This window comes from Cherax quadricarinatus, chromosome 4 (assembly GCF_038502225.1).
Source record: "Cherax quadricarinatus isolate ZL_2023a chromosome 4, ASM3850222v1, whole genome shotgun sequence".
In the NCBI taxonomy this organism is placed as follows: Eukaryota; Metazoa; Arthropoda; class Malacostraca; order Decapoda; family Parastacidae; genus Cherax; species Cherax quadricarinatus.
The window spans coordinates 63,970,212-63,992,971 of NC_091295.1; the positions used below are offsets into that span (position 1 = coordinate 63,970,212).

Here is a 22,760-nt window from a genome sequence, read left to right on the forward strand (position 1 = left end):
GAATTGTTAACTGCCTATAATGATATAATTGCTGAACAATTAATTAATAAATTTAAAGAAGAGGTACCTCCTGAGGAAGCCAAAATTTATGGTCACTATTTGCCCCATCACGGAGTGAAGAAGGATTTTAAGACCACTCCTTTGAGGATTGTGTTTAATTGTAGTGCCAGGAGTAACAAAAATGTACCTAGTTTAAATGATTGTTTGGTGACAGGTCCGTCGTTGACGGAAAAATTCAGAGATATCTTATTAAATTTCAGGGTGAAGAATTATGCCTTTACGGCTGACATAAGTCAAGCTTTCCTAAGAGTGGGTTTACAAGAGGCTGACCGGGATTGTACCCGCTTCTTATGGCCTGAGAATCCTAATGACCCACTTCGCCCTCTGAAAACCTTTCGCTTTAGGAGTGTATTATTTGGTGCTACATCCAGTTCCTTCCTACTTCAAGCGACGATAAATGCACACCTTAAACGTATTGGAAGTCCATTGAGTAAAGTAATGAGCAAACAATTTTATGTGGACAATTTCCTGGGTGTGGCGTCAACTGAAGAGGAACTGTTAATGACTTATGGAGAGGCTAATAAAACAATGCAAAGTGCAAATATGCCTCTGAGGGAATGGAACAGTAATTCGTCCAAATTGAAGGACAAAATAAGTAAAGATTACCCTGGAGATGACGTGCAAAAATGTAGTAATGTATTGGGATTAACTTGGGATACTGAGAGAGATTTGTTAATGTTAAAACCTAATAATTACAGTATGCCCAATAAATTAACTAATAGAGTTTTGCTTCCTGATGTTTCCAAATCTTTTCATCCACTAGGTTTAGTGTCACCCCTTACTATAAGAGGGAAATTATTAATACAGGAAGCATGGAAACTTAAATGTGCTTGGGATGAAATTCTGCCTGAGGAATTCATTAACAGGTGGGATGAATTAATTGGTGATTATGAAAAAATTCAAATGTTGGAGTTCCCATGCCAGGTGGCCAATCCAAATGGGAAAAATGTACTCCACATTTTTTGTGATGCTTCAAAATTGGCATATGGAGCAGTTGCTTACCTTCAATGTAATAGTGTTATTTCTCTTGTTATGTCTAAGACTAAAGTGTCTCCAATTAAATCATGTACCTTGCCTCAGTTGGAATTAACAGCCATTTATGTAGGTGTCAAATTAGCTAATTATATAAGAAATAAGTTGCATGAGATAAATATTAGCGACACTGTAATTTGGTCTGATAATGAGGTATCCTTACAATGGATTCGTAATGGAAACAGTAAAATTGTGTATGTACAAAACAGTCACTGAAATTAATCAGATGCAAGAGAAGTATAATAGTTTGGGTCAGCATATGGTAACATTTAATCATGTACCTGGTTAGGAGAATCCAGCTGATTTCTTGTCTCGAGGTTAACCTTATGCTAAATTTGTAAATGCTGTATGATGGTTTAAAGGACCGAGCTGGTTGGTAAATAAAGCTAATTGGCCTATACAAAAGGCGTATATTGCTCCTGTTGAAATTACTGTGACCACCACTCCAATAGTTTGTCCTTCCTTAGTCACTGATATAAATAGGTATTCTTCTTTACCCAAACTAATCCATGTAACTAAGTTGGTGTTTAAATTTCTAAACAAGATGAATATTTCATTTAAGTTTTCACATCCTCTTGAATATTGGATAAAGAGGGTACAGGAGGAAATCTATTGAAATGAGATTAAACTGATGATGGAAAGAAAAATTGTGAAGGGTTCCATAATAGAGAAATTGGGGCTGTATTTAGAGAACAATGTAATTAGGTGCAATATAATTGTTTTAAATGGCCATAAAAATGTAATGCATGGTGGGGTACAAGATACTTTAAATTGTATTAGGGAAGCTTTCTAGATTCCACAAGGACGGCAAAGTGTAAAAAGGGTGATTAAATTTTGTGTAATATGTCGCCGTGTGGATGCCAGATCCTATATGTACCCAGGTCCTCCGCCATTGCTAAAGGAGCATGTACAATTAGTGAAACCATTTGATATAACAGGTGTAGACTATAGTGGTCCAATAATTTTAACAGGTACTTCAGATGGTGTTCCACTGAAAGTGTATGTTTGTTTGTTCACCTGTACTGCTACTAGGGCAGTTCATTTAGAAGTGGCACAGGACTTGTCTGCTGAACAGTTTATACAGCTGTTTCGAAAATTTGCAACTAGGAGATCCTGTCCGAGGTTGATGATTTCAGATAATGCCTCAAATTTTGTAGCAGGTGCTCAACATTTAATAGAGTTAAATAATAGTAACGATGTTCAATCTCTGTTAACCCAATGAGGGTGTACCTGGAAATTTATTACTCCTAGAGCCCCTTGGCAGGGGGGGGGGGGGCTGTACGAAAGACTTATAGGCACAGTGAAGCGATGTCTCCGCAAAGTACTACACCAGAAGAGAATTAATTTGGAAGAATTCTGTGCAATGTTAGTGGAGGCAGAAAATCGTATAAATAATAGGCCTCTCTCGTACATGAGTGATACACCTGATGTAGATGTATTAACACCTTCTCACCTAATATGTGGAAAGAAATTGGAAGCTGCCCCTGTCTATAGAGATAATCCGGAAGAAAGTGATGAAGATTACAATGATGCGGCAGTGTTGTGTAATAAATTTAAAATGTTAAATAAAGTAATTGATCATTGGTCTAATGTGTGGTGTAAGGAATATCTTCTTACAATATGTGAACACTTTTATGGTGCGACAGAGGCAGTAAATCGACAGAACATTCAACTAGGTGACATTGTGTTGATTGATACTGAACAACATCGAACATTGTGACCTCTGGGCAAAGTATTGACATTGTGCCCAGATGCACAAGGTGTTGTTAGGAATGTCGTGGCCAGAAAAGTTTACGCACAATTAATAAATTAATTCCCTTGGAATTAAATGGTGTTCAATCAAACATAAATGAAAATCTGAGGGAAAGTGACACGAGTGATATGGAAGATAACGCTGACCAAGTGATGCTGGAAGATGAAATCGTAGTAAGACCTACTAGGAGAACAGCCACTCAAGCCAAAACCAGCTGGAATCGTCTCCTAAAGGAAGGAGTAATTTGAGTCATTTAGCAACGAGCTCCGGCCGGCTGCAGTGTGGAAAATACTGTATATATTTTCCAGAAATACGGTAGTTATATGTAAATAGATGGCCATACTGTATTTAATAATATTTATGTCATAAAAAATGGGAAATTTTCTGCACCTGCGCCTGCGCAGACGGACTGGCCATTGTTTTGTTTTGAATTGAGAGTAACAGACATTTGTTAATAATGTGAAGAATTTTCGTGCTCTAGAGGTAAAATTGGGTTGACACCTCTCAAATAAGAGGCGAAATTGTTGGATGTGCATTCCTGCATAATTTGAGTATCAGGCGACAGGACAGGACAACTCCAGGAACCTCAGATAAGCTGTCTAATTTATGCTTAAATTCTGGCCAGTAAATTTTTCATAAATGTAGGCAAAAGGGGGGGGGGGGGTCCTGTACATGACACATTAATCTCCAGTCAAATTGGTGAGTGTTATGAATAAGATATATTCTCCTTCTGTCATATAAATGTATATATATATATATATATATATATATATATATATATATATATATATATATATATATATATATATATATATATATATATATATATAATCATTTATTAATTTTAATATACAGTCCACAAATTTATATATTTACCAGCATTCCTAGTGATGTATATTTCATTTATAATTAATAGGTCTAGAGCAACTTGTGAATATGACAGTGGTAGGTATCGAAGGGGGACATTTTTTGTCTATGTAACTCGGATAAATAATAATTATCTTTGTTATCATTTACTGTTATGTACATAATCATTTTCATTCAGATAAATGCAATTTTCCACACTTTGATGGATATACCTAGGTCTGCTGATCCTACCATAACATTCATAAAAAATCTAGATAAGTATATGACGCTATTGTTATTGCCTAAAGAGGGTGATCCACTAGAGTGCTGGAGAGAAAATATGATAGTTCTTCCATCTTGGGCAGCACTAGCCAGTAAATATCTGCGCTCACCTTCCTCTTCAAGAGAGTATGAATCTTCAGCATTGAAAAAACATCTATTCTTTTCATAGATTGGAAAATGGGTAGATGGTGGTATTCCTCAACTTCATTTTGAGAATTTTAGGTATATTTGAAGGTATACTTAAGAGGTTGCCTGAAGTTTTATATCTTTTGTTTCTTCCCTCCGACTTTTCAATTTTATTTTGCTCGTAACTCGAAAACACATCATCCATTTGGCTTCAAGTTTTTAACACGTGTTCGGAAAAGAGAATTAAATTCTAAGAACACATAACATGGTCACGTGACCTATGACCAAAGTTATTAAACCCATTCTCAGCATCCTAGAATGGCTCAGATAACTTTCAAATCCTCTGTGGCGGAGTTTCAATGGAGAGGGAAATTCAGATGTGTGGGTGTAGATCCGACAATTTTATGTGTAAAATAGTGGAAAAATTTCATTCTCATTGTATCACATTAAATGAATTTCAGTTTGCCTCTTTTGAACGGATTCAGAATTTAATCACTGACGCATCTTAGGGTCAGGAGAGAATCTATTAATCATTGGTCAGGTTAGAACTTTTTAAGCTAGGAAACTTTATATATGTAGTAAAATAGAAAAAACTTGGAATCGTTGAAATCGTGCCATAACCGGAGAATGACTCTTCTGATCGGCTTCACATTTTCATCACTGGTGTGGTTCCTTAACACAAGGTTCATGCTGGGTGACTTGAGTCACAGTTTGCCTATTTTATTAAATAAATAGTGATATTTATTATTTATTCAATAACTAAATATTGGTTTTTCTGAGTGCCTTGAAAATATTATTCACGATGCATTCTGTCACAAGGAAGTTAATCCAAATATGTACAAGTGTTGAATTTTACTTAATACTGCTGGAATAAAATTAAAAACTCGAGGATGCCATCTCTGATCGGCTTCAAACTTTTAGCATTAACTGGTTCTATTAAACCACGCTATCACTCACTTTGGGTTGTGTATATTTAAATTTGCTAGTATCATTAAGGAAAATGTTTCCCAGGTAATAACAGTAACTCCTTCCGGTCACCTTCACACCCGACATTTACTCGGTCTAAAGATGGACTTTTTTTTTTTTTATTAATTTTACACTGGATGCCAATTTGATCAAATTTGGTTCTTCAACAAATCAAAATAAAATCAGTTTTTATATGTAGAAAATTTTAAATAGAATGTAAATACGATAAACAAACTTGAAAAAATTAAAACAGCGATTTTATGGAGTTTTGTTTACCGATGGAAGACTTTTTTTTTATTTTTAGGAATATTTTCGGAACCATTTTCGTTTACTTCGTCACAAATTTCGTTTATTCAAGAACACCTAATTCAATCGGATTCAAGATTTCAACTCATGTTCAATGAACCTTGAGCAAGATTCATGGGACTATTTGCATGCGTGGGTGCTACACACGCCATTCCCATAATTTTGTTTTTTGTGATTACTAAATTAAGGCTCCTTTGATCGGCCATTTTGCCACTTTTTTTCTTCAAAAAAGTATGGTATTATTTCACCTTGTTGCATTATTTTCCCTCTTGACGCTGATGAGGGACTCCTGAGTCATGGAACTGGACTTAGCTTTCCTTTGAGCTATTTCTTGGATCTCTCATTTCCAAGGCACTATATTACCCCTTCTAGTTTACCGCTTCCTTGTGAATATAATTATAATAATTTTATTGGCTCATGAAGTCATTATATTTTCAACATTAAGCAAGTACTAAACATATTTGATTATTGTTCTCGATTTTATCGTCATTTCTAGATAATGAATGCATCACCACTCCATCGAAGTGAGGATCTTGTTAATGATATTATCACTGATGTGGTAAGTAATTTTGAAAATATTTAGAACCTTCCCTGCTCCTGACATCGTCACGTATTAATCTCTATTGGAAGCATGGCAGGTTTACCTCACGTACACCCCTGGATATTTCAGACTCTCCTACAATGCGAAATAATCCTTTGATTCTTTTGTTTCAATTTAGTTATGACTGAGTCAACTTTACAACAACACACTTACTTACCTGTCCTCTGTAACTGTACATAACACCAGTCGCTCTCTTGTGTTTATTAAGCAGGATCTGCACAGAGTTAGGAAATAGATGATAATTAGACACTTTATGAATGCATTGCATGATTATATCATAACCTTTTATATGATTCTTGTTAATAAATGTATCAGTATAAAAGCAAATATTCTGGCAAATAAATAAAAGCAATTATAAATCATTTCCACTTTTGTTTTCAGATTTGCCGTATTAAATGCACCCATGAACAAAGTCAGAGAAAACCCACAAACTGAACTCAGACTGCCAAAAGTTGTAAAATAGCTACAAAAATTGTTCCTCTGTAAGATGTAGCTTAATCCCTAGCTTGACATTTTGCTTGTTGCTTATAAATAGCTACACCATCACATAACACCAAGAAAGATATTTGATATACAAGAACAAAAGATTATCAATTTTACACATATTAGATCCTCACAAATTAGTATAGGCATTATGTAGAATACTTAATAGCGACAAAAAAAATCAGAGCAGAGCACAAAATTCTAACCTTTATCCATATTTCTTTATAAGTTATAAGAATTAATATCGTTTTAATGTTAATACTAGAGAGATGAGTTACCCCCGATCATTAAGCTCAAGTCGTGAAAGATTGATTCAGTAGCAAGCATTGTTCCACATCTCTTAATTTCTTTTTCCAAATAATGTGAAAATATTAAGTTTTTTTCGTATGTGAAGAAGGGAAGGAGAGCTTGGTAGAACAAGAAATGTGCAAATATATATTTTTTATATTTTCACACACGAAACCGTAATAATACGATTGCCAAGAAATTACAGAAGGGGGACTCTCGAACCAATGGCAGGCGAGTTTTATGACTCACCAGTTATGGATTCGAGCCTCACCCGTTCTGTGGCTCATTTAGATACATGTTTCTGTAAAGTATTGTTTCCAGAACTAGTGGTAAAGTATATACAGACAACCCAAAATAACTTTCGAGCAACACATAAGCTTTCATAGTAATAAATAAAAAACTCAGAACAGTCATTATGCTATCCGGAAGGAGAGTTACAAGGAAAGTACCTTAAGGACGGTGGCGCTGTGCAGGATGTGCAGGTTGGGGCGAGACGCTGCAGGTCGAAGGTAGGCCCAAGCAGCAGAGCATCTTATACCACCACACACTGTGTAATCGGGCTTGGCAAACCCTGAAGAGTTATGCAATGAATATATTACTCAGGAATCCAAATATTCTTCTCTATTTAATATCTGCCTTTTGACCATCTTAATATATCAAGGAATAAAACCCTAAGTATGAATTTCATGAGGCATTTACTCTAGAATTGTGCGTGATGCAAATTGCCAAGAGTTTTTTTTATGACCTTATGATCATCCTCGCCTGTGGGCGAGGGTGATCATAAGGTCACATACTGAGCAGTAAAGCGAACACCATGCGTGACCAAACATATGTTTAACACAAGTACTTATTATTATTACTAGATGCATCTAAGTGTATAGTGCGATACATTGTTTTCCTCCTTATTTCTATTCTCATATTGTTTGGATTAGTCTTCTAAATAGATCAGGACCTCAACGAAGAACAGCTCTCAATAGTTATCTCTTCTAAGTATCCATTGATTAGAGTCTGTCAGACGAACTAATATTTCGCAATGTGGTAAAAAAGAAGAGTGAATGCAAAATTATATATTTTTAGAGACAAATACAGTGCCTACCAGCTAAGTCATGTACCTCACTATGGCTGACTGTTATACAATGTCATGTAAGCATCTCTGTTTATCATGGCATTCATTCTTAACAACAACAACAAAAAAGAAATAGCGAATCTTAATACATCTTTATTCTTGTTATTTTTCTCTGTATTCTTAAAACTGTTAAAGTTAGAGTAAGTAAGTTTATTCAGGCTAACACAAATACAGCTACATAGATTATCATACACAGCACCATATGTGAAGACAACTTACGATAACCCAAAAAAGTCCGTCAAAGTGACTTATTTCCAAGGATCTCAATGGAAATGTCAGTGTCTGATTTTGTCTGGTTATATTAAATTATGTCTATATAATATACTTTTTAAATTCCCATAGCATTTGCCTCCCCTCCATATCATTGTAAAAATATATTGTATGTTATGAAGATAAAGTCTGCAAAAAAAACTTACTTAAATTAAATTATTTTAAATAAAGAGTAGAAATATAACGAAGATTTTATGTTTATTAATATGAAAGCTAATATATATTAAATTCCATCGATACATCAACTCTTGAAGATGTCCACCCGCTTACTAGACCTATTACATTACTCAAGATGAGTCAGGTTATTGGAAGAATGCGAAATAGAGCCCTTCGTCTCTCTGGAATAACAATGAAGCAAATAAAGTTCCTAACCAGAAATTGTAAACAGTCTTTGTTTAATATCTTTAATGCCATCTTGGCCTCAGGACATTTTCCAGTTGTTTTTAAGACTTCTGGGATGATCTTTCTTGCTAAGCCCAATAAAGTCATCCATCAACCAGGGAACTATAGACCTATATCTTTACTTGAAGTCACTGGAAAAGTTCTTGAGAAGATAATTTCCAACAGACTGAACTACTATATGGAGTTTAATCACCTTTTTACTGAAAAACAACTTGGCTTTAGAACACATAGAGGTACCCATCATGCAATAAATATTATTTTCGATACTGTAACAAGTCTAAAACATCAGGGCAATCTTGCCCTAATTGCCACCAGAAATGCTCATAAAGCTTTTGATAGCTTATGGCATGATGGTCTTATATACAAACTTATTGACCTACCAGACCAAAACTGGACCTTTCTCAGATTAATATATAACTTCTTAACTCAAAGAAAAATCATTCCCACCTTTCACGGCAGGTCGGCAGAGCCTTTTATACCAACAGCTGGTGTCCCACAAGGCTCTTGTCTTAGTCCAATTTTATTCAACATTTATGTGAATGACCTTCCTCAACCAGAGTTTAATGATACAATTATAACCCAATTTGCAGATGATGTTATCCATGTCGTCTCATCAACTCCGGTAACAGGAAAATACAAGTATGAGAGAGTCATAGAAAAAATTAATTTCGAACTTCGTCGAACATCTAATTGGGAAAAGAAATGGAGAATTACGACTATCCCTGACAAAGTCCTTGTTAGCACGATAGGATGTTTTGCATCAACCATCGAAGATAAAGGGGGTATCTCCATCAGAGGTACACCTTGGGATATGAAATAGACAGGCTGCTCCACTCAACTTCTCATGTAAATAAAAAGATCAACATAACCAAAGCCGGTCTTAACAGTCTCTTTAGATTTAATCAAGCCCCTCCACATGCCAGAAAACATCTGTATAAAATGATAATAAGACCTATACTCGAATACCCATGTGTCCCAATGTCATTAACAACAAAGACCATTATGCTACGGTTGCAACGGGTCCAGAATAGAGCTCTCCGCTTCATTATGGGCACCAGGAGGAGAGACAGAGTTAAAATGGCAGATTTACATGTACAACAAGATATAACTCCCTTAAATGTACGCCTTGACACCCAGAAGAAGAAACAACTCTATGCAAGCATTGTTCGCATCGCTGTTGGGCCGTGCGGACGCACTGCGCAGTAGCTCCCACTAATCCTGGTTTCTGCGCAGTTTTCCCTGTTCAGACATGGCGGAGTACACCGGCAGGAGGATTAACACAGTCTGCATTGAGCTGTTGAGGCGTTCTCTGAGCCCTGCTACGATGAACATCGTTCTTCCTGCAATTATTAGGGATTTATCATAAGAAGAAGAAGAAGAAGTTATTTTAAAACTGGTAGACATAAGGATTCAGTTTGGTTGATTTTATTTTAAATTCAAGCATAAGCTTTTACCGATACTTCTGTAATGAAGGCAGTTATAGAGCTTTTTGAATATCATAAGCTCTTCCACGTGTAATATTAATTTTTTATATACACTGTGATTGGAAATATAAACACATATGCAGTTTAATGTGATCCTTTATTGACAACGTTTCGCCCACACAGTGGGATTTTTCAAGTCACAAACAGATCTACCTGGGGTGGAAGGTACGTGAGTATTTATAGTCAGGTTCAGAATGTTGAGGTCAGGTGGAGAATGCTGCATCTGATGATCTACCGGGTGGGGTTATAGAGTCTAAAATCTTGGGTAGCTTGGAAGGGAGATTGGATAAGTTTGTGAGCAGACCTTCTGCAGTGTTCTATGTTCTTATGTGGGATAGCGATGAAGAAGTTTCTTGGCAAGTGGTTCAGCTATGTTATAGAAGCCATTGTTCTGGTTGAAATTGTTGGTTATAGAGATAAGCGATTATTCCAGGATTCTTCGGTATTGAGTGTTGTGTCGGTGTTTTATACCATTTATTTCCATATACACTGTGATTCTTGTTAGACTATGTCGAGCAAGTGGTATATAAAAAAAAAAAGTGTCTATAGCAAGTACTCACTTGTTTACATTTATATTATTAGGCACTAATAATAGGGCTTCATTTACATATCTGTATCATTCAGCTTGTTTCATCAGGAAAAAATTATTAAGCAACCTGGTTTTAAAACAAATCTATACACAAATTGCTAAATACTGGTGAGAGAGCATTTCCTATTGTCATACCAAATTTTTAGTATAAAACTCAATTAAACACAAATTTTTCATCAACATTACAAAGTTTAATAAGCTCAATACTGTAGGTACAGGCAATGGTAAATTATACTTGCAAAAGTCTTCTGAAAAATATTGTACAAGGTTATCTACTGAGACTTTAGTGAATAATAATTTAATAATTTAATTTAACTTGTGAATCAGATCAATATTATTCTTAACAATATATGTGTATGATGAATGGTTTTGAAAACCGACAAGTTGAAGAACTGAGACACTTATGCAGCATATGGGAATCTTCAATAAAGATTCTCATTAGTCTATCATTAGTCTATCTTCGCCTTTCACTATAAACTTTATAACAAGGGAAATGTATCTCCCATATTCAGTAAGGTCACATGTGAGATCACATCTCAGTTTTATAAGCCTACTGTTGTTAAATTGCCTTTGTTGTTTCTTGGTAATGTGAGATATCGCAAAACTGCTTCAGATATTACAACTCTTCGCTGTGGTTCTATTTTAAACATACATATGCCATGGAGGCAAAAATGGGAATTTACCAGAGTATAGTGGGTTAGTGAGGTGGTTAAGACATAAATAATGGGTTAAGCATAATATGATGAATAGGAAGGTATATAAATATTGGGTAGATAGAAGGAGATGTAGGGGTTATCCTAGGAACAGATGGAGGGAGAGGAGTAAGGGAAGGGCATGGATATTCAACAGGTTTGTATAAGCAAGTCAGATGGAAGTGAGTAGAGACAAGTGGGTTTTACAGGTTGGAGTGTGAGCAAGGAAACATGAACGGATTTAGGGAAACCAGTTAGCCGGATTTGAGTCGTGGAGGTGGGAAGTACAGTGGCCGCACTTAGACGGAGGGGTGGAGAAACTGCAGTTCAAAGTGTTATCTGAGCTATAATATCAGCAAGCTTCTGGCACGACTGTGACTGAATGAATAACTGTACACAAGATTATAAAAAATTAAAAATAGTTAATGAGGATTTTTTAACTCGGTCATATTGAGTGCAAGAAGCTGAGAAAGAGAAGGTGTGTGTGGTAGTAGGTGTGGTAGTAGGTGTGGTAGTAGGTGTGGTAGTAGGTGTGGTAGTAGGTGTGGTAGTAGAGTGTTACAAGATGTACTCAGGGATACAACTCATGAAAATTTAAAAAAATATATATATGTTGTATATTAAATACTGAAGGCTAAATACCAGGAACATAGCTTTGCTCCTACATAGCAACAAACAGGTATTAACACACAATCTGGAAACATATGCATTAATGCCTCACCTATTTGCTCTGCAGTGTTGGGGTCGATTACGTTAAAGCCAAGCTGCTTTCCGGCGTCAAGGAAGGCCTGCGACAGCTTTCCTGTCTTGGTATCCGGAATGACACCGATGGGTCCTCCTTTACCATGGTACTTGTCTGTATGAGCATTATATTTTATTAGTACTGTACATTTTTAAATCTTAAACGTTACCTCCAATAACTGTTACCTCTTCCCTTGCCCTCGTATACTATAAACTTTAGTTAAGTTAATGCATCTCACCTTTATATCAACAGACAAACATATTGTAATCCTCATAAAAGGGATTGGGAGATTCCCAGGAACTTTCACATCAAGTGTGTGAATGAAGTTCAGAGTCTCGGGCTACCAGGCTAGGCTTCCTTTCGTCCGTTTGTACTTTCAATGTTTATTCCACTTTACCGTAGGACGAAAGCCATGTTATATTCTTCTAAGAAAACTTCTTATTATTATAGGGAAGCGTTTCATCATGAAAAAATAACTCCTAACCAACTACATGCAGTTTCAAACCAACCTTCAAAGATTATTTGACTACTTGATTGATGTCAACCACGGCTATGATTATTTAAGAGACTACACGGTTAGGGACCAGTTTCATTCTTCTGTTAGTCTAAATCATAAAATCTTTGTTAAGGAACAGAATGTGCAGTGTGGTGCAGGTATGGGTAATGTCACTAGCATCTACGATATATATATATATTTCTCTATATATATATATATATATATTTATATATGTATATATGTATATATATATATGTATATATATATATATATATATGTATATATATGTATGTATATATGTATATATATATATGTATATATATGTATGTATATATGTATATATATATATATGTATATATATGTATGCATATATGTATATATATATATGTATATATATATATATATGTATATATATATATATATATATATATATATTCTCCATGGGGAAGTGGAACAGAATTCTTCCTCCGTAAGCCATGCGTGTTGTAAGAGGCGACTAAAATGCCAAGAGCAAGGGGCTAGTAACCCCTTCTCCCGTATAAATTACTAAATTTAAAAAGAGAAACTTTCGTTTTTCTTTTTGGGCCACCCTGCCTTGGTGGGATACGGCCGGTTTGTTGAAAAAAAAAAATATATATATATATACATATATATATATATATATATATATATATATATATATATATATATATATATATATATATATATATATATATATATATATATATATATATATAAAGATCGCAGTCAGCAGAATTCGAAACTACTACTGAGAACGATCAAGATTCTCAGGCAGCGCTCTAGTACACTCGGGAGCACAAATGCCACATAGACTGGGCAGCCTGGTTCACAAGTCATGTTTCTTTCCCAGCCCGGGCACGTCAGTGAACCTCAAGCATGGATTCAAGCTTCTTCAATCTCCTCCTGTATGTTCTGACCTCTCAAGCGCCAACACTCCTAACAAAGTTATAATTCTTCCCAACAGCCAGGTTGCACTGAATGTTTCTAAAGTACTTTCACATGCTAACACCAGAGTCGCCATCGCTTCCAGCACTTCAATAAAGGATCTAACCAGAACAAAATCCAAGCACCACGAACCAGTCAATGCAGGGGTTTACACTATACCCTGTGGAGGCTGCGACAAGATTTATGTAGGTGAAACAGCAAGAAACCTCGACACCCGCCTCAATGAACACATTTACGCATGTAGGAACGATAACTTGAACACCGCCTGTGTACAACACCGAAATTCCACCAATCATCTCAGGAAATTCAGGGACGCCCAATTAGTGATCAAAGAAGCCAATTTCCGCAAACGCAAGTGTCTTGAATCTTCACTAGTAGCTGTTTCTAATACAATTAAACAAAACAAAGGCAGCTTCACCATCTCTGAAGTCTTAGCAAGAGTCCTTCTGAAAACAGTAAACCCTGCCATCACATAGTCTCTCCTGTTAATACACATAGCACATTAAATTGAAACAGGCCTTCTCTATCCAGCCTCCTATAGAAATATTTGTCTAACCTATTTTTATGTTACCCAAGTTTTAGCTTTTATATCCTTTTACTCTTGTGCGAGTCAATTGTTCTACATATTGTATTACTACTACTGCAACTTATCTCACTACTACTACTACTACTACTACTACAACTTATCTCACTACTACTACTACTACTACCACTAGTATTGCACCTCACTCTGAGCCTATATATACCCTCTGTGTCCATGTACTGTTTGTAACGGCTTGATAAAGCTCCTGGAGAGCGAAACGTTGCCACAAGAAAAATGTCACATTAGTTGTACTTGTGTCCTTTTACTTTACATATTGTAGGTAATTCTACCAATTTTATTACAAAGTTAATAATAACAGTGACCCGTAAACCAGTAAGTTGAAGAATACAGCAGCGAAATATAATGCTGATACGTGCAGCTGTTGGTAGACTGAAAACTGCAAAGCCAGTATTGAGTACCCAGAAGAGGGACCCTTAAAAAGGTACCTGATGTTTTTATTTATTTTCTTCCTCCAACTCTTCGGTTATATTTTGCTCATAACTCGAGAACACCTCATCCACTCGGCTTCAAATTTTCAACATTTGTGTACGGTAACGAGGACCAAAATTTTAGAACATTTAACGTGTTCATGTCTCCTCTGACGAAACTTGTTGAACACATTCCCATCCTCCTAGAATGGCACCATGTTGAACACATTTCCATCCTATTAGAATGGCACCTTGTTGAACACATTTCCATCCTCCTAGAATGGCACCTTGTTGAACACATTCCCATCCTCCTAGAATGGCACCTTGTTGAACACATCCCCATCCTCTTAGAATGGCACCTTGTTGAACACATTCCCATCCTCCTAGAATGGCACCTTGTTGAACACATTCCCATCCTCCTAGAATGGCACCTTGTTGAACACATTCCCATCCTCCTAGAATGGCACCTTGTTGAACACATTCCCATCTTCATAGAATGGCACCTTGTTGAACACATTCCCATCCTCCTTGAATGGCACCTTGTTGAACACATTCCCATCCTATTAGAATGGCACATTGTTGAACACATTCCCACCCTCCTTGAATGGCACCTTGTTGAACACATTCCAATCCTACTAGAATGGCACATTGTTGAACACATTCCCATCTTACTAGAATGGCACCTTGTTGAACACATTCCCATCCACCTAGAATGGCACCTTGTTGAACACATTCCTCTCCTCCTAAAATGGCACCTTGTTCAACACATTCCCATCCTCCTAGAATGGCACCTTGTTGAACACATTCTCATCGTCCTAGAATGGCACCTTGTTCAACACATTTCCATCCTCCTAGAATGACACCTTGTTGAACACATTCTCATCCTCCTAGAATGGCACCTTGTTGAACACATTTCCATCCTCCTAGAATGACACCTTGTTGAACACATTCCCATCCTCCTTGAATGGCACCTTGTTGAACATATTCCCATCCTCCTAGAATGGCACCTTGTTGAACACATTCCCACCCTTCTTGAATGGCACCTTGTTGAACACATTCCCATCCTCCTAGAATGGCACCTTGTTGAACACATTCCCATCCTCCTAGATTGGAACCTTGTTGAACACATTCTCATCCTCCTAGAATGGCACCGTGTTGAACACATTTACATCCTCCTAGAATGACACCTTGTTCAACACACTCCCATCCTCCTTGAATGGCACCTTGTTGAACATATTCCCATCCTCCTAGAATGGCACCTTGTTGAACACATTCCCACCCTCCTTGAATGGCACTTTGTTGAACACATTCCCAACCTCCTAGAATGGCACCTTGTTGAACACATTCTCATCCTCCTAGAATGGCACCTTTTTGAACACATTCCCATCCTCCTAGAATGGCACCTTGTTGAACACATTCCCATCCTCCTAGAATGGCACCTTGTTGAACACATTCCCATCTTCCTAGAATGGCACCTTGTTGACCACATTCCAATCCTCCTAGAATGGCACCTTGTTGAACACATTCCCATCCTACTAGAATGGCACATTGTTGAACACATTCCCACCCTCCTTGAATGGCACCTTGTTGAACACATTCCAATCATACTAGAATGGCACATTGTTGAACACATTCCCATCTTACTAGAATGGCACCTTGTTGAACACATTCCCATCCACCTAGAATGGCACCTTGTTGAACACATTCCTCTCCTTCTAGAATGGCACCTTGTTCAACACATTCCCATCCTCCTAGAATGGCACCTTGTTGAACACATTCCCATCTTCCTAGAATGGCACCTTGTTGAACACGTTCCCATCCTCCTAGAATGGCACCTTGTTGAACACATTCCCATCCTCCTAGAATGGCACATTGTTGAACACATTCCCACCCTCCTTGAATGGCACCTTGTTGAGCACATTCCAATCCTACTAGAATGGCACATTGTTGAACACATTCCCATCTTACTAGAATGGCACCTTGTTGAACACATTCCCATCCTCCTAGAATGGCACCTTGTTGAACACATTCCCATCCTCCTAGATTGGCACCTTGTTGAACACATTCCCAGCCTCCTTGAATGGCACCTTGTTGAACATATTCCCATCCTCCTAGAATGGCACCTTGTTGAACACATTCCCACCCTCCTTGAATGGCACCTTGTTGAACACATTCCCATCCTCCTAGAATGACACCTTGTTGAACACATTCCCATCCTCCTAGATTGGCACGTTGTTGAACACATTCTCATCCTCCTAGAATGGCACCTTGTTGAACACATTTCCATCCTCCTAGAATGACACCTTGTTGAACACATTCCCATCCTCCTTGAATGGCAACTTGTTGAACATATTCCCATCCTCCTAGAATGGCACCTTGTTGAACACATTCCCACCCTCCTTGAATGGCACCTTGTTGAACACATTCCCATCCTCCTAGAATGGCACCTTGTTGAACACATTCCGACCCTCCTTGAATGGCACCTTGTTGAACACATTCCCATCCTCCTTGAATGGCACCTTGTTGAACACATTCCCATCCTCCTAGAATGGCACCTTGTTGAACACATTCTCATCCTCCTAGAATGGCACCTTGTTGAACACATTCCCATCTTCCTAGAATGGCACCTTGTTGAACACATTCCCCTCCTCCTTGAATTGCACCTTGTTGAACACATTCCCATCCTCCTAGAATGGCACCTTGTTCAACACATTACCATCCTCCTAGAATGGCACCTTGTTCAACACATTCCCATCCTCCTAGAATGGCACCTTGTTGAACACATTCTCATCCTCCTAGAATGGCACCTTGTTCAACACATTCCCATCCCCCTAGAATGGCACCTTGTTGAACACATTCCCATCCTCCTAGAATGGCATATTGTTGAACATATTCCCATCCTCCTAGAATGGCACCTTGTTGAACACATTCCCCTCCTCCTTGAATTGCACCTTGTTGAACACATTCCCATCCTCCTAGAATGGCACCTTGTTCAACACATTCCCATCCTCCTAGAATGGCACCTTGTTCAACACATTCCCATCCTCCTAGAATGGCACCTTGTTGAACACATTCTCATCCTCCTAGAATGGCACCTTGTTCAACACATTCCCATCCCCCTAGAATGGCACCTTGTTGAACACATTCCCATCCTCCTAAAATGGCACCTTGTTGAACACATTCTCATCCTCCTAGAATGGCACCTTGTTGAACACATTCCCATCCTCCTAGAATGGCACCTTGTTGAATACATTCCCATCCTCCTAGAATGGCACCTTGTTGAACACATTCCCATCTTCCTAGAATGGCACCTTGTTCAACACATTCCCATCCTCCTAGATTGGCACCTTGTTGAACACATTCCCATCCTCCTAGAATGGCACCTTGTTGAACACATTCCCATCCTCCTAGAATGGCACCTTGTTGAACACATTCCCATCCTCCTAGAATGGCACCTTGTTGAACACATTCCCATCCTCCTAGAATGGCACCTTGTTGAACACATTCCCATCCTCCTAGAATGGCACCTTGTTGAACACATTCCCATCCTCCTAGAATGGTGGGGATAACTTCCAAATTCCTTAGTAATGCAGCTTCAAACATTCATAAAAAGCGTTCAACACTCGAAGACGTCTGAATGTTATTCATATATGTAGGCGCAGACTTAACACTTTTATGTGTAAAATAGTGTGAAATATTTGTTGTCGTTAAATCTAAACGGCTTCAAAATTTATTGCGTGATACATCAAAGAGTCGTGACAGTAACTGAAAATTTCTCTTACGTGCGGGCAAATTTGTTGATATAAAAAGACGTAAAAATAGAATAAAAATGACTCACCAGAGATCCATCAGATTTTTACTAATTTTTACAATTTGCCAATTTTATTCATTGAAGAGTGATATTCATTTTTTATTTAATAACTAAAGAATGCTTATTCTGACCAGCTGCGATTTTAACTATTGGTTGGCTTTATTAAAACAGTTTGTGTCACTTCGACCTGTGTAAATTGCAATTTGCCAGCTTTATTAGGCAAATTATTCTCCCATGCATTCTTCAGAATACACAAATAACCCGCACATAAAAGACAGAAGCTTACGACGACGTTCGGTCGTAAGCTTCTGTCTTTTATGTGCGGGTTATTTGTGTATCGTTCCAGTCACGGTATTGTGCCTTTTTGTTATTTATTCTTCAGAATGCTTCTTCCGATCAGCTTCATACCCTAAATACAGGAGTATCTTAATAGGTTTTTTTTTTTTTTTTAATTTTGAGCTATGTGGGTGCCAATTTGCCAATTTTTTGAAAATGGGTTCTATTAAAAATAAACATAAACATTTTCTTTTAAGATTGTGGATAATTTTACATAGAATATGAATGAGGAAAACTGAAAGCAATAACAATCCGCTGTTTTATGCTGTTTTTATATTTAACAAGGAAGGACTCCTATTTTTCTCAACATTCTCGGGGACAATTTTTCGGTCTCACAAATTTTCGTTTATTTTTCGATCGGCTGCAAACTTGCAATACGTGTGTAATGTATTTTGAGCAAGATTTATATAACTATTTGCGTGTGTGGATACCCAATGAACAGTCCTACATAAATAACTCCCAAATTTAGTTTCCGAGTCATAGATGGAGAGAAGCTCCTTTGACTGTGCTGTGTATCCTAAGAAGAAGGACGTGTAGATGCTATTTTGCTACTTTTAATCTTGAAATGAAATAGGTATTATTTAACCTTGTTGCATTATTTTGACTTAATGCTGGTGAGGGGCTCTTGATCCGAGGAAATGGACAGGTTTATCGCTTTCCTGTGACTAAAATATAAAAATTGTGAACGTAATCAGTGTTCAATGGCTGATGCATCGCATGAAATGGATGGAATATTTCATGGGTTTAGGTTGTGTAGGCAAAAATTTTTAGATAAGCGGGACAAGGTAGCGGAAGTAGTAGTAGAAGAAACAGTGGTAATATAAAGTAGGAAGAGTAGTTTAATGGCACAAGAGAAAAAGAGGAGTGAAGGGAGGGGATGGTAAAGGTAGTAGCAATTGTAGAGGAATGAAAGGGAGGACGTAGTAGAAGTAGAAGTGGGATCAGTCTAAGGACAAGAAAAAGGAGCACTGCAGGAGAGCAAAGGACCCTCAAGGGGTAGGACCAAAAAACGCAGAGGGGGTGAAAACTGACTTACGGAACACACTAAGCAGGAGAAAGAAAAACAGAAAATGAAAAAATAGAAAAGGAGAAGAGTAGGGAAAGGAGAAGAGCTGTGAAGTTTGGAGCATTTGACAGTGTAATGAGAAAGGAAGGCATCCACAGAGACAAAGTCAGGACTAAGAAAAGTTGTGTATAAGGGAAGTTACATTAAGATGGCGACTGTGAAAACTAAAGGTAGGGTAGACAGTTTTAGCGGAGGACCAGTCAATAGGATGACTGTGATCTCTATCATGACAGGAACGAGCATTACTGGTGTAGGCAAGAAGTAACACTTCTTTTGTGTTCTTTGAGCCTGTCAGAAAGAGTTCTGGCAGTCTCTCCAAAGTATTGGAGAGGACAAGAGGATCATGAAATGGAGTAGACACCAGGGGCATCTATAGCGGAAGGAGAAATACGATCTAGATTATTGCGAAAAAGAAGATAAATGTTTAAGGAACAGAGAGAGTTGTTGAGATTAGAAAGACTGGAAATATAGATAAGGCAGATAACAGGGGATTTCACAGGAGAAGAAAGTTTGGGAGAGAAACAAATCATTTTTAGCACGTGAGAAGTCAGAGTTTATGAACTCGAAAGTGTAGCCAAGACGAGACAACGAATTACGAAGAGTGGAAATTTCCGATTCAAGGAACTGAGAGTCGCAAATGCAGAGAGCATGGAAAAAGAGAGCAATAAGAATACTTTTATTGACAGAGGAAACATAGTAAGAAAATTAATGAATGTATATGTCACTCTTCATAGGCTTGCGATAAACGGAAAAAGAAAAGCCTGAGCAAAGATGTCGTCTATATAGCAGAGCCAGAGGAAAGGGCGCACACCAGTAGTAGGAAGAACAGTTTCGAAGCCAATCATAAGAATTCTTCACTTAGTGAATAAATGAATATCATTATTTATTCAATAAAATTTGCAAATTATGTAATACGTCACCCAATAACAGCACGAACTATGCATTTAGGAAACTATACCAACTATGAAAATTTGAAGCCGATCAGAAGAGGCATTCTCCATTTGTGGCGCGGATTCCAACGATTTCATTTTTCTTTATTTTTTTAGCTATTTTACCTATTACGAAATTTGCCGCTAACGCACAAAACAAATTTTAATAAGTAATCTCCTGTCCGTAAGATGCATCAGCCATTAATTATTAAAGCCATTCAGAAGAGGCAAACTATAATTTATTTAGCATTATTTAAAAGGAATAAATATTCACACTACTTTTACATATAGAGTAAGATGGTCAAACCTGCTCCTACGTACACCCTTGAATTTCTTTCTCATCCTTCCCTCATTTAGGAGACAAATCTTTTGAACAATTGAAGCTACGATGCTGAGGCGTTTGGAAGTTATTGGAACCATTTCAGATGCTGGGCATTGCTTCAAATTGGATCATTGGAAGCCTGTACATGCCCATTGTTCCAAGAGCTGTTCTCAAGTACAGGAGAGCTATAGATTTAATTAGATCCTAAGGAGGAATGCCCACCATATGTAGCATTTTGCCTTGAAGATGAGTGTGAAATAAATGGATGTCTTGGGTAATTGGTCCTAATTGATGGGTAGACAAGTACTGCAAAGATCTTGAAATTTCATTCGTTGACAATTGGAACAATGTCTATGATAAACATATTATGTATGTAAGGGAAGGGATGAGTTTGTCTGGGGCAGAACTGATAGCATCGAGGGGGCCGATGCTTAATTGAATATGACTTTAAATTGATAGAAGATAGTGGTATGGATGCCTGTGGAAAACGAAAGAGTTGCAGTATTAAAAATAGGTGGAAAACATTCAAAAGTCATAATGTAAGGAAATGTTCAAGGAAGAGAAACAGTGGAGGGAGGAGAGTGACTAAGCTAAAAATAAATGCACGTCCAGGAAGCATAGACATTAACCCTGGCTCAGTTTCGGAGATAATAGACAAATGCCTTTTGAATGCCACACACAAGGCTATAAATTATAACACAACGATAAGGTCCAAAAGAAAGGAGACAGAGGCAATATATGTTTGAATTATTTTTCAATGTTGCATCACAAAAGATATAAAAATCGTTGCAGAGGATACTGAATCTATTTGGCTGCAGTTTCTCAAGGGACGTGAAAAGCTAATCTTGGGTGTGATCTGTAGATCTTAAACCTTAAATAGAGAGCATGATTCAAAAATAATGTTTTAACTGGATGTCTGAAGTTAAAACTGGGGATTATTGTGTGGACCATGATGGTGGCGATGGTTACCAGTGATGGTCTTCAGTGATGTACAAGGCACTCGAGCCACGTATATTCCAAACAGAGAAATTAGATGAAACAAGAATGATCGTAAGAGACTAAAATATCTCATAGGTCAAAAGAGACATATTTACAGGCGAATAAAAAATTAGGAGAGGTACACTTACGGGACTAATATACTTAATTAAAAGATAAATCAAAAGATGAATGAGAAAAGTCAAAAGAGATTATGAAATTAAAGTTGCAAGGGAATCGAAGCCTAACCGAAAAGTTTCTTGGAGTATATGTGAATAAAGTTAGAGAAAAGATAGGCTCATTTAAAAGTAACACGGATCAGCTTTCTGTCAGTGACAAAAAAAAATGCTTAAAATGTTTAACATTTATTTCCTCTTTGCTGTTATACAGGAAAACCACAAACAAAATTCTAGATATCAATAATAATGTTGGTCACGATGAAAGCAGGTTATGCAAGATCAAAGTCACTAGTGACTAGGTTCTCAGACAAGTGGATGGATTAAAAACCAAATAAATCTCTGGATTTTCGTAGTCGATGTCAACCTTATTCAGTTTTAACTTTGCTACAAATTACAAGGAAATTTCAAATTAAAAATTTAGAGGATGAATTGAATGAGAAGAATATTTGTCAGCTTTACAAATTAGGTTGCATCAGAATAAACATTTGTCTATGGTATAAAAGATGGATATTGAAGAGTAGAGACGATGGAGGCTGTTAATCATTTAAGTTACCTGTAAATGTTGATGAAAAGTTCCCATAATAAATGCTCCAGTTGTTTACTCACGTGTTTTTTATACAG

The 22,760-nt window shown here is 37.2% G+C and overlaps 1 protein-coding gene across 1 annotated transcript in view; it reads right to left on the reverse strand.

Moving 5' to 3' along the window:
* The window catches only part of LOC128684336 (glucose dehydrogenase [FAD, quinone]-like), a 206,842-nt gene that overhangs the window by 157,202 nt on the left and 26,880 nt on the right, over positions 1-22,760 (reverse strand). The window contains exons 4-6 of the mRNA XM_070098289.1: positions 12,028-12,162; positions 7,193-7,314; positions 6,130-6,186 (exon numbers count right to left, since the gene is read on the reverse strand). Of these exons, the coding sequence (XP_069954390.1) occupies positions 6,130-6,186; positions 7,193-7,314; positions 12,028-12,162 (314 nt within the window). The remainder of the gene's footprint in view (positions 1-6,129; positions 6,187-7,192; positions 7,315-12,027; positions 12,163-22,760) is intronic.